The sequence below is a fragment of the Psittacula echo genome (assembly GCF_963264785.1).
Source record: "Psittacula echo genome assembly, chromosome: 12".
NCBI lineage: Eukaryota > Metazoa > Chordata > Aves > Psittaciformes > Psittacidae > Psittacula > Psittacula echo.
The window spans coordinates 9,167,496-9,180,442 of NC_137747.1; the positions used below are offsets into that span (position 1 = coordinate 9,167,496).

General features: G+C 59.8%; 1 protein-coding gene across 1 annotated transcript; it reads right to left on the reverse strand.

Annotated features, from left to right (window-relative positions):
- Nucleotides 1-920: 920 nt before the first annotated feature.
- Nucleotides 921-11,836, reverse strand: LOC308226371 (tyrosine-protein phosphatase non-receptor type substrate 1-like). The gene is made up of 8 exons (XM_080628045.1): nucleotides 11,760-11,836; nucleotides 5,430-5,780; nucleotides 4,971-5,285; nucleotides 4,493-4,843; nucleotides 4,155-4,256; nucleotides 3,711-3,732; nucleotides 3,266-3,305; nucleotides 921-2,268 (listed from the first exon to the last, which is right to left on the reverse strand). Exons 1-8 carry the CDS (start codon nucleotides 11,818-11,820, stop codon nucleotides 2,014-2,016), a joined length of 1,497 nt encoding a protein of 498 aa, XP_080484171.1. The 5' UTR covers nucleotides 11,821-11,836; the 3' UTR covers nucleotides 921-2,013.
- Between the last annotated feature and the right edge of the window lie 1,111 nt (nucleotides 11,837-12,947).

Here is a 12,947-nt window from a genome sequence, read left to right on the forward strand (position 1 = left end):
AGCCCAGCACCACGGTCCCCACGCTGCCAGCCTGGACTGTGCCATCGCCCCTGACCCCATCCCTTTCCCAGTCCGTTGTGGCTGGCATCATCCCCGCCTCATCCACCCAGGGGACCACAGGTCTCCATCCCCAGTTATCCCTCCCTGGCTCGCCTGCCCATCGCTTAGGACCCCAGGTACCAAGGGGACAATGCCACCCCTCTGGCTGCTGGTGGTGCGGCTGCGGGTCCAACCCCAGGGCTCCTGGGGGCAAATCAAGGGGGGGACACGTATCCTCCACCCTTCTGCAGCTGCAGAGCGCAGCAGGGTCTGTGAAACATCACGGCTGATGTAGAGGGCAATGGCCCCTAAGCACCAGGAAGGATGAGCTGGAGCATTGGACCTGTGCCCCTTCTCCCCCCCACCAGCCAATAAAAGGCAGATGCCAACAAAGCCAAAGCTGTGCTGAGCATCTTCCATGGGCCATTCCATGCCCTTGGTATGAGGGGACCATGCACCCCAAAGCTGGGACCTGGTGGGTTGGCAGGGGGGGCCATGGGTGCCAGCCGAGACCATCAGGCAGCATGTAGTGGTACCCTCCCTGTGCCATGGGTGCTGATGGGGATGCAGGACCCCATGCACCATCCCTGCTGCCCCTGGAGCACCTAAGGATGCAGCAGGGCCACATAGGGAGAGCTGCCCAGGGGGATAAGTCCTGTAGCTCTCATCCCAACCTCAGCCTCCTGCTGCTCTTCCTCCCTGTCCAAGCTGAGATTCCCCCCTCCTTGCTGTGGGACACACAGCCCCCAGTGCATGGGGACACACTGATGGGGGGGAGCAGCACAGCACTTTTCACTTTTATTATAAAATATCTCGCAAGCAAAAAGAAGAAGAAACCAAAAAAGTTCTGTACAAGCAGTCCCCCCACTCCCAATGCATCACCAGTCCCTCCAGCCCCCCCCCAGCAACCATGGGGGGCCAGCCCCATGCTGCAAGGCCACCCGGGTGCTATGGGAGCCAACGCAGGGTGGTGTCCCTGTGTATTGGGGCATAGAGAGGGGGCACATGGAAGACACTGATCCCCACGGATGGGCTGGGGAGAGCCTGCCTGGCCCCCGTCCAGAGCTCGGGAGGGGTTGTGCAAGTCCCTTTAGAACTCTGTGGGGTTGAGGGGTCTTAACTGAGGCCTCGGTCTTCGTTTTGCACATCTTAATTCTAGTGTTAAGTACACAGCAGAACACCCACGTACAGCACGGAACATTGGGGTTTAGCTCTAGAAATTAACAGTTACATGGCAAACAGTCAAAACATGTTACACGGTACCTGCGGGGAGCTCCCGGGGGGAGCCGGGCTGGGGGTGGCACCGGCCAGGGATGAGCTGCACGCGTTGTACAAGCCTGGGGCAGCGCTGGTGGGTGCCGGGGCAGGGCAAGGCTGTGCAGAGGGTGATGAAGAGGATGCTCGGTGCCGGGGGACCGTACCTGGAACCTCCCTGGGCAGCAGAATGTGCAGAAGCCTGCGGGGGGGGGCTCAGCTTGCCGGCCTTCCCAGCATCATTGGCCTTGGGGCGAGACTGAGGTCCTGCAGAAGGGACACTTGGGAAGAGAGATGCGGACGCTCCGGTCCTTCCTTTAAAGCCAGTTTGGTTTCCAGGCAGCAGAGCCCCAGAAGGCAGTGCAGGGGCTCCAGCCCATCCCTGCGGGGTCAGGGCGGCAGTGGCATTCCCATGGGAGCCGGTGTGGAGGCACTGTCGCTGCTTTGCTGGATTAACCCTCTCATGGGCAATCTCGGCACTCCGAGGCTGAGCAGTCCCCATGGCTATGGGGGGATCCCCAAGGGATGAAGCCGGCAGCCCCGGGACAAAGCTGCCCCCAAAAATCAGGTCTCTGTGGATGGGAGCTGGGGGCTCCATTTCCATCCCAAAATGCGGGTACCGCAGCGCATCTTCACATCACTCTCGGTGTTTCCAAGAACATCCTCCAGGGAAGGAGCAGGCTGGCTCCCCATGACACAGGGGTCCTGCTGCAGCCCTGCTCACTTCCTCGGGATCTGGACACTGGCATACTCAGAGCCGGCCTCCTCAGGGCGCGGTGCCGGCCGCGGCGGTGCCTTGCTGAGGTGCACCATGTCCAGGTCGGCATAGGTGAGGTTGTCATCGCCGTTGGGTGCCCGGCTGCTCTGGATGCAGGCGTATTCTGACTGCTGGCTCATTTCCACCATTCGGCGGATGGTTTTCCTCTCTTTCTCGAAGTTCAGGTCCGCATAGGTCAGATTGTTGGGGTCGGATTCCTGTGGGGGACACCAAGAGTTCTTTCTTTGGAAGGATGAGCAAGGAGCCTCCCCGTGACCACCCATGCACCAGCCCAAACCCTGCACTGGAGTCAATCACACTGCAGCTTTGGTCTCTGCTTGTAGAGGGAATACCTTCTACAAGGGCCTGTAGGGACAGGACAAGGGGAATGGCTTTAACCTGCCAGAGGGGATACTGAGATGAGCTCTTAGGCAGAAGCTCTTCCCTGTGAGGGTGCTGAGGCGCTGGCACAGGGTGCCCAGAGAAGCTGTGGCTGCCCCATCCCTGGCAGTGCTCAAGGCCAGGTTGGACACAGGGGCTTGGAGCAAGCTGCTCTAGTGGAAGGTGTCCCTGCCCGTGGCAGGGGTTGGAGCTGGAGGAGCTTTAAGGTCCCTTCCAACACAAACCAGTTTGTGATGAAGGGGAGCGATGCCAGCAGCCAGCTGGGAAAGCCCCACAGCGATGCTTTGCCCCACGTTACATCTTCAAACCACCAACCACCACTGACAGGCTTCAGAGCCAGCACCGTGACTCAAGAGCCACCCCATCACCCTGGATGCAGGCGTACTCCGAGTGCAGGGATAAGCAGGGGCCAGGCTGCCCAGCGATGCCCACGCCGGAGCTGGCAGAGGCTGGGTGGGATGGACAGATTGCTGCTGATCACGACTTTGCTCGTAACTGCGTCACCGAATGCAAAACAACTCCACAAATAGCCTGGCTGGCTATCGCACAGCTGGCTCTCGGGCACCACAAACCCAGACTTCCAGGAGGAGGAGGAGGAGGAGGAGAGGGCGAAGGCAGAAAAGATGCTGGAAGTGGCTACCCCATTGCCGGGGCAGCGGTCCTTCCCTCTCCTGCCGCTGTGTGGAGACTCTGATGTTCACAGAGGAACCACCACCCTCCACTGGAGGCACGGAGATGTTTCACGCAGGAACCACCCTCCTCCTGCCTCTGGTGCCTCCCCACTGCGCTCCCTCCCCGGGTTCTGTGCATCACCTGGGTATTGGCCTCGCTGCTCTTTTCCGGCTCATGTAACCTGAAAGGGGGAACAGAAGTCACATCAAGCAAATGCCCCGTTGCCTCTTTCCTTGTGATGGAGCAGCTGGGGGGGTTGGATGCAGAACAAGCTCCTTGCAGCAGCACCCAGCAGGATGAGTCCCCACCGATGAGTGTTTGCTCACTTGCTGGTCCAGCTGCATCTCTGCCGTCTGGAATCCCACCCACTTGTCCAGCCCCACCAGGAGCCAAGTGTTTGGGTACAAGATCACTGCAAGGGCAGAGCCACAACCAGGGAGATGGGCAGCGCCTGTGCTCCTGCCTTCCCTTTCACAAGCTTTTAGGGATCCAGCTGCATCCCAGTCCCAAAGGACCCTGTTTGCAGGCTGGTTTGTCCAGGTCAAAGTGCCCATAGGTTAATCAGTGACTAGAGGTTTGCACTTACCTAGCTGATGGTGAGCTTTTACCTGCCGGAAGAGAAATGGTTTAGGAAAGAAACAGACCAGGAAACAACGGGACCCCCCTCCTTCCCCATGGAATGCCAGCCCACATGCAGAGACTGCTGCAGGAGCAGATACACATCTTTTCCCAGAGGCAAGTGCCTGCAGTTTGCTGGAGTTTTGCTCCCTTCACGGCAGGAGCGCTCCTGGCAGAGGGCAGGAGCTGCAGGGGAGGGTCAGGTATTTTAGGTACAATGAACAACAAGCAGGTTTGACTCTGGCAGCTGTTGGCACATAGCAGCAAACAGGCAGAGGCTTCCCTGAAACCAACCCAGTCAGCTCCGCTCTGTCCTCCCCTTTGGGCAGGAGCTGCAGGAGCATCCCCAGATGCTCCAGATGAGTGAAAAGGGGATCAGGAGCAGCTTCCCCCCTGCCATTGGTTTCCTTACCTTTGCTCTGCTTTGCCCGTATGAGGTAAAGAATTGCAGCCACCAGCAGTGCCAGCACCGTGCAGACCACCCCCACCACGATGTAGATGAGGACCAAATTGTCTGAAACATGAATGAAAAGGGTCGCCATGGGCCTGAAAACACTGGTACTGACCCAGTCCCTGCAGGCTTGCAGCTGGGTGACATCTGAAGCACTGAGGACAATAGGTTGGTACCTGTGAAAACCCCCAAACCCCAATAGGGAGATGCTGTGTCCTTGGACCAGACTTGGGGGGATTTCTAAGCTTTACCGGGGTGGGGGGGGGGCATTTTACAGCATCCCTGCAACTCTCACGCACCGTTATCAGTCTGGGACCGGTCGCTCAGCCCATCCTTGGCCGGGGCAGCGATCCGCAGGGTGCTCGTCCCGTTAATGGGGCTCTGGGCGTCGTGCACCACGCGGCAGGTGAACACGGACCCGTTCTTCTCCTCCGTCGCTTGCACCTCCACCAGGCTGCGCAGCTCAAACAAGCCCCGCGGGGTCTCCGATGCCGGGGGGGAGCTCCCCACGCTCATCTCTGTCCCGTTCTCCAGCCAGGCGACGGCCACGTCTCCCGGGTAAAACCCCTTCACGTGGCACGTGAAGTTCACCGTCTTGTTCACCTCCACGGGGCTCGGCGGCTCAGCCACCACCTGCACGCTGGGGGGCACTGGGGAGAGAGGCAGCGCCTGGTGCGCGGCGTCCCCGGCCCCGCTGCCCGCAGCGCGCCCCGTGCCCCCCGGCAACCCCGGCCCCGCGGGAGCCGCACACCCCAGCGCGGCCCCCCCGGCCCTCACCTCGCAGGGCTCGGCTGAGCTGGAAGCTGCCCCGCAGCGGGGCCGGCAGCGTGCGGTGATGAACCTCGCACTGCAGCTGCGAGCGGACGTCGCCCTCCTGCAGCGTCACCGACACGGTGCTGGACGCGTCGTAGGAGGATTTCGTCTGCCCAGGGGTGACCTGGGGCTGCTGAGCCGAGATCTGGGCCCCGTCCTTGAGCCACTTCACAGCGATTTCTCTGGGGAAGAACCCTCCGGCCGTGCAGGTGAAAGGCACCGATTGCCCTGGCCCTGCTCTGCTCTCTGGCCCGGACACCACCGGCCTGCTGGGTTTGGCTGCGGGAGAAGCAACGGGGCCATCAGATCGGGCTCTGTCAGCCCTGCCCGGCCCCGAGGCTCCCATGGGCACATGGCTATGGCCAGGGGTGAGCCACGGGACCTGCAGCACCGAGCCCCTTCTGCTCTGGGAGCCCCACTCACCGTACACGGACACCTCAGTGCCCTTTCCATGCTGAAACACTAACACCCCATGCACAGACTTGTCGTACTTCACGCAGTAATAGGTGCCAGCATCCTCGGGGCGAACATCCCTGATGTGGATGGTGAAGTCTGTGTCGGACCCAGCGGCTGCCCTCATCACACGGGGGAATGTGACCGTCTGGTCGTAAATGGTCTCGTTCTCACTGCCCCAGCCCTTCAGCCACTTCACAGGACCAATGGGACCATCTCCAGATGTGGTGCAGTTCAGGGTGAGTGTATCCCCTGCTGTCACAGACACGTTGTCCTGGGGCTGATGCAGCTTGAAGCCCTGAACCTGCTGGGCACTGGCACCTAGGGGGGAACATCAGCCCACATCACATCTGGCACCGCACACCCGACCAGGTTCCCTTCCGCATCCCCGGGCCAGGCTGAGCACACAGCTCTGGGTAGTGGGGACCAGGGTACCAGAGAGCCCAGGGCAGTGACTGCAGGTACAGAAGCATCAGGCACGTCTGTGCTCCCAGCCAGGCAGAGCTGTGCCAGTGAACACCCGTGGTGCTCAGAGCAGCTCAGACACGAGGCAATTCCCAGCTGCCGGCACAGCCGCTGCCTCCCATCACATCTAGGCTCTGCCACAGGAGGAAACAAGGGCGCAAGATCCAAGGCACTTCAGAGCACAAGCTCCCTTCACAGCTGCAACACCACAAACTGCACTGAGTGTCCCACTTCTGCAGTGACTCCAAGCCCTGATTCCTTCCAGCAGAGCACAGCCATGAGCCAAAGCTGGTGCCAGTCAGGCCAATGCCAGCCCTGCTCATTGCCAACAGAGGAGAGCAGTCCCCTTCCAAGCATCCCCCATCCAGCCAATATCACTGCACCTCCCCATACGACCAGAGACCTGTTGTCCCAAGCGATCCCACATGGGTAGGATCCCACCTTCCTACACACAGGGAGAAACACCAAGGGTCTCCAGGGAAACTGCAGGAGCTCCGCTCTCCCTATGGGCAGGTGATAACCAACTGCACCTCCCCAAATGCCACAACAAAGTGCACCAGAGTGGGCAGGGATGGGGCTCCAAGTCCACCACTATGCAGGTGGGATGCACCAGGGATGCTCAGCCCCATGAACCAGTGATGATGCTCCCTTCTCCCTAAAAGTAGCTACCGCAGCAGAACAAGCCACCCCATAGCCTGTATGGCTCTCAAAGGGTTGGTTTTGGCAGCGCTTGCCACACCAGCATCGTTACTACAACCACACTGAATGAGACTTCAATACAGGTCACTGCTTAAAGGAACAGTTTTAAGCAACATGGGAGAGCCACTTAAACCCTGCTGATAACAGGGGCCAGGCGCTGCTGACTGCTGCAATCCCAGAGCTGGCAAGTGGCACATGGAACTGGTGTCATGGTCATGCAGAGAGCATCAGGTTTGAACAGGCAGCTCTGGCACCCCACCGCAGATAAAACCCTGGGCAGAGACTCCTTTGTCCCCTGAAGCCGTCCCCAGGATGGGACAAGATCCTTGGCTGGATGCTCCCAGAGGAAGCCGCTGCAGGACGAGCTGCTCTGACCCTTCCTGGCCATGGCTGGCTCCCACACAGCCTGGAGAGGTATTTTGGCAGCTGTTAATCCCTCCTGACTTCCAGCAGTATTTGATGCTCCCACAGATGTTCTCACTGTCTTGATGTCAATAGCCAGAGTCACCAGTTCAGCCGGGTTCCCCAAATTAAAGGCTTTTTGCCCAGGGCTTTAGGCTGCTGCATCCACATCATAGGTAGATGCCCACAGACAAAACCTTCAGCTCTTGGTGCTCCCTTCAAAGCCACGTCAAGGACAACGCGTTAGCAGCACTCAACACCAGACCAAGCTTGGCCCATAAGACAAGTGCAGAAAGACAGAAGCCTGGCTTGTGTCACATCCAAACTGCATCGCTCAGGCTGACCCTTGGTCTTGCATCTGGGCTCTGTAAGGCAAATCCATGTTTCTTGGGTGACACCAAACCAGAGGGCAGAGAATCCCTGCCCTCCACAGAGGCTTGTGTGCGCCATGTGCAGAGCACGGTGACACAGAGCACACACTGCTGTGGCATCTCTTGAGCTTCTCCACTGCCTTCAGCCTCAGACCTTTCCCAAGAAGCAGTTAAGAAACACACAGAGGAAGTTTGAAAGCACGGAAGCATCATCTGCCTCTCGTCATCCACCTCTTGCCATGGGGATGTGACCCAGGCCATGGACTAGGCTGCTGCAGGCACAGGGACCCCCAGCCGCTTCACATCCCCAGGGTGGCCACGTTGCTGGTTGCTCACTCTGCTCATCAGCAGCCGCTGCCTGCTCCCCTCTGCACCCCTGTGTAATAGTGACTGTGTGGGGTGGTGCCCCCCCTGCAGCCCCTCGAGGGTCCTCTCTTTGGAGGGGCCAGCGCCGCCCCGTGCAGCACAGCCCAGCCTGCAGCGAGCCAAGCGCTTCCTCTACATCCTCCCTCTCTCCATCTGTCCCATCTCCCCACGAGCCACACGTCGTGCCGGAGGGGGGAAGCGCCCGCCTTGGGGTCCTGGAGCTGGCCCCAGCACTGGAGCAGGGTTGGGGTGAGCACAGAGGCATTGCTCATCCCTGAAGCATGTTTCTTGGGTGCAGCGATGGGGTCTCGGGGCAGTTAAACTGAGCTGAGTGCAGCCATCCCTGGTGCTGTGGCTCCCCAAGGCTCCTGGGCTCACAGGGATTTATCTTTGCAGGCAGAGGGGTTTGGAGCGGGGCTGTGGATGGTCCGTGTGCATCCTGCATCACCCCCTCTCCAGGCAGCAGCAGGGGGATGTGCAGGCAGGGCCCATGCTCTTGCGCGGTGACAGGATGCTGGAGGTGCTGCTGCAGCGGGGCCGTCACCATACGGGGCTTCTGTCAGTGCTGCTGCTCCCAGAGCAGGCAGGGAACAAAGGGCTTTCCACTGCTCCCATGCTGCCTGCCAGGAGGCTGCACGAGCAGCACCGGTCGCTTGGTCCCTGCAGAAGGCACACGTGGCTCTTGGTAGCCTCTTAGATAGGACTAAAACGTGGCTTTGGGGTATTTTCCCATGTGTACTGCTATGAGCCGCCTCGCTGCTTTACAGCCTTTCACACACAGCTCTGCTGTTCAGATCACCCCGCTCAGGGTTTGCAGGAGATCTATTAAACATGAGCTTCAGCCATGATACAGCACGTTAACAACACGTCACTTTAACAGGACCCACTCCTGCCTCCCACCGAGGAGCACAAGTCCTGGTCAGAGCACCCGGCCTCTCCATCTGCTCACCCAGCACCCAGCAGGACCATCCTGACCAAGCCCCCCCTCCAAGCTCCTGCACCAGCAGCCACGAAGCGATGCCGTCACCCCCCACCATGGGAACACACAAAGGGGAAGTTGTCAGAAAACCCCAGAATATGCAAGTTAGAAGATGCAAAGTTTCCACTGCGGCTCCTTCCCTCCTTTCCCCCTGAAGGCAGCTTCTCCTTGCACCCAGCAGCCTACCTCCTTCCCCTTTCTGTGTGCTCACCCCAGGCAGCAGCAGGGCCGGTGAGTCCCTTCCCAGTCGCTATTTGCCAGCACCATGTCTGCTCCCAATGTGCCTGTGCACTGGAAATGGGATGCAGGGGGGTTCTCGTGCTGCAAACACGTGGGACACAGCCCAATCTCTCACCATTCCAGCATGAAACTGCTTCCCACCTGCACATTGACAGTGCCACCCAATGTCAGGAGCTCCTGAAGACTTCGCTTTCAAACTGACTCTTTTGCTTCTGAGATCCAGGGCAGCTCAGGTGCTCTGCCCCTGCAATCTGCCCTATCCCACACTCCGGAGTTAGCAAAGGGGATCAGAGCCCCGAAAAGCATCGCCTGACAATTCCCATGTAGGCGGGAGCACCCTCGCAAGGCAGACCCAGAGCACTTCCAGCTTGGAGCAGCAGCACGAGCACGGGCATCGTGCTGCACCTGGCCTGGCAGAGCCTCCCTCCTGGCATTCGGTTTAATTTGGGAGCAGCATCACCCCCAGCCCTCCCGCTGCGGCACAAGTTTCCCATCTCAGTGACACATTTTCCTTCCCCCTGTATTCCACCTTTTGAAGTATTTGATACGGAACAGATTGCGAGAGGCTGGGATTGAATTCAGGAGAGGCTGCTCGGATGCTTCCTGATAAAAATAGAGCTTTTTTGTCCCCTTCCAAAGGAGTGGGGTGAGCAGTTCCAGGGTGGCTGCGTGCTCCAGAAGCAACGCGCAGCTGGTCACCGGCATCCAGAGCCCTGCGGGCACTTGCTGAAGGGCAAGAGAAGCCTGAAAATAATCCTGTTGGAATTTCACCTGCAGCCGGGCTGCCCATGGGGGAAACTAACAGGTGCTGCCTATAAAAAGGGCCTGGAATCTGGGGGCAGCCAAGAAGAGAGACCCCGGGATAAGCTGCTGAGCCACACAGATCCCAGTGCGGCTCCGGGAGGGTTGTAGTAAAGGCTGTATCTTACAGACATGACATCAGAGGAAGCCTCGGATCACACACAGCCACCATTTGCGAGCTTCCCTCCTACAGCCTTAGCAGAAATTCAGCTTGAAAGCCAGAGCCCCACGAGCAAACAGATTTCCTCTTTAGGGGAGGCTCTGAGAAGCGCCTGCACAGCACAGATTTTGCAACAGGGCTTTGCAACCCGGCTTCCGAGCACCTCGCTTCTCTTTGCCCTACAGGAAGAGCTCCAGCAGGACCTTCCCTTTCCCCTTTGCTTCTGCAGAAGCGCTGTTGAAGCAGCAGGGGCCTGGGCCCTTGCCTTCACTTGAGCCATGGCCCAGGCGGGTTCACCACATGGAAGTAAAGACTTCAGATCCGCGTGCTCGTGCCCCAAATCAGGGATGCAAAGCGCGGCTTCCCGCTCCAGGATGGTTCTTTCCCTATGGCTGGCTTGGGAAAATGGGGCTCTTACTCCCAAGGCCACGTTTAATTAAACTCAAGCGCATTGCTGGAGCCATTCTCCCGTGGCAGGAAATCACAGCGGTTCACTGAGAAGCACCGCTCGCCGCCAAAGCCTTCTTGGCTGTCAGCAACTGGGAGTTTTCAGCTTAGGGCCAACACTTCTCAGTTGTGATCAGGCAACTCAAAGCAAGGAGTATTGTGCTGAAAGCATTTGCTTTCTGCTCAAGTTTGCGCTCAACTCCCTGCCCAAGGAAAGCTTTGACGGTAAATAGTTTCGATGGGCCTGGGAGAAGATGGGCTTCCCCCACATAGGAGCCTGGGCTGGGTTATCTGTAGTGGGATCCCACTGGAAGGTGGGAATTGTGGCCTGACCAGGCAAAGAGCTCAGGAGCAAGGTGCTCCTGAAGGCACGTTGCTATTGCCCCATCCTCCCTGGAGGTGGGCAGGAAGGAGAGCTGCTCTTTAGTGTGAAAAGTACTGAAACGAAACATCCTAGAAAGGAAACCTCCTTGAAAGCAGCAGCCACCACAGGGCTTCGTGGGGCGAGAAACTTCCCACTACTGGTAAGGGAAGGGAAACAGCCAGAGAGCAGCACAAACCCCGATCACCTCATGCTGCAACACCAGGGGCTGGTGGAGCCCTGGGACATGCTGGAGGGACACAGAGGGTAGCAGCAGGAGCCCGGGGTGGCCCATGGCTAATGTTCACAGCAGGGTCGGGTGGCGCAAGGTGCCCGCAGCGATGGTGCAATCCCACCACTTCAGTGCTCAACAGTTGGGTTGGAGCAACAAGAACTGGGGGGGGGGGGGTGGGGGTGGCGGGGGGAGTGTAAAGCAGGGGGGTAACAAGAAGAACAAGTTCATTTAATAGTTTGGGTTGGAAGGAACGTTAAAGCTCATCTGATTTCAATCCCCTGCCACAGGCAGGGGCACCTTCCACCAGAGCAGGTTGCTCCAAGCCCCGTCCAACCTGGCCTTGATGGGGCATATCTGAAGTTAATGGCAGAGGAGGCCGGCAGCCCTCACCACAGCCTTCCCCTCGCCTGCTACCATCAACCTCCGAGCAGGAATTTGGGCTTGCAGAGATTTTCCTCTCACGTAGCTGACAGGGGGTGCTAGCAAATGGGTGGAAACAACATGCCGCTTCACGTCCCTGCCTAATTCCGTCGTCTGGCTGGGAAGGGGAATGTCTGCCTTGAAGTTTGCTGCTGGAGAAGCCGCGGAGCGAGGCCCCTACGGGAGGGGAGCCCATCACCGCGCTCTAGGTCACCGCGGAGAAAGGTCAAACCGAGCGGCATCATGTCGCGGTCGGGAGGTGCGCGGCGAAGGGGGGGGGAGAGGCGAGGATGGAGGGGGAAGGAAGGGGAAAAAGACGGGAAGAGCAAAGGGAGCTGCAGGGCCGTGGCTTACCTGGCAGGGAGAGCAGCACCAGGCAGGTCAGCGGCCAGGGGCCCCGGGGAAGCGGCTCCATCGCCAGTGGTCTCGGGGCAGCGGGGGCTGGAGATGCTGCGGAGCTCCGCGCTTTGCTTTTGGGTTTAATAATAGAAGAAAAGGGAAAAGGCAGATTGCGGCCGGAGCGGGCGCCGCTGCCCCAGCCCCGAATGAGGAAGGAGGGCTGGGCTCCCGCCTCCCGGCTCCGAGCGCACGCACAGCCCGGCCCCCTGCCGCCGCCGCCCGCGGGCACCCACCGGGCCGGGCCCCGGCACCGAACGCTCTACGGGGCCTCCCCGCCCGCTCCGCGCCGTTACCGTGGCACCGGGGAGGGTGGAGAGGGAAGGGGGCGGCACCGGCTCGAGGCGGAGGGGTGGTGGTGGGGGGGGTGTCCGTCCGTCCTCCCCGGTCTAAGGTCGCTTCCCAGCGGCGGGGGCGAAGCACCGAGCACCGCCCGCCCCGCAGCGCACTTGGCTTTCACAAGGTCCCGCCGGTGCGCTGCTGCCTTAAGGTGGGCTGGGATCCCCCTGGTAGCCACCGGACACTACGTGCAGCCCAGCATCCCTGGGCTGGAACTGGGGTACTGGGGACAACCGGCCTTGGGGGCCCTGAACGCGCCGGGGGGGAGTATGCCCCTGCCCACAGCAGACGCACAGGCAGCGTTTTGGAGGTGCCACGTGGATGGAGCAGCTCAGCCGGGGGGGGTCAAAGGGAAGAGGGGACCCTGGTGTGGCACAGACACGAGGTGGATGGGGAGAGAGAAAATCATTGAACCCCAGAGTGGTTTGGGTTGGAAGGGACCTTAAAGCTCATCCAGCTCCAACCCCTGCCACGGGCAGGGACCCCTTCCACTGGAGCAGCTTGCTCCAAGCCCCTGTGTCCAACCTGGCCTTGAACACTGCCAGGGATGGGGCAGCCACAGCTTCTCTGGGCACCCTGTGCCAGCGCCTCAGCACCCTCACAGGGAAGAGCTTCTGCCTAAGAGCTCATCTCAGTCTCCCCTCTGGCAGGTTAAAGCCATTCCCCTTATCCTGTCCCTACAGGCCCTTGTAAAAGGTACTCCAGGGCTTTGCCTGCCCCCTGGACCCTTGGAGCATGGGGACATCCCCATGATGTCCCCTCAGCAGGACAGCATTAGCAGGAGCCCGTGGCAGGCAAGACGCTGAG

Excerpts from the sequence above, each read along its gene's own strand:
- LOC308226371 (XM_080628045.1), bottom strand. The coding sequence starts at position 11,820 with ATGGAGCCGCTTCCCCGGGGCCCCTGGCCGCTGACCTGCCTGGTGCTG. Across the intron at positions 5,781-11,759 it reads GGTGCTGCTCTCCCTGCCAG|GTGCCAGTGCCCAGCAGGTT; the intron begins GTAAGCCACGGC and ends GTTCCCCCCTAG. Across the intron at positions 2,269-3,265 it reads GCAGCGAGGCCAATACCCAG|GAATCCGACCCCAACAATCT; the intron begins GTGATGCACAGA and ends TGTCCCCCACAG.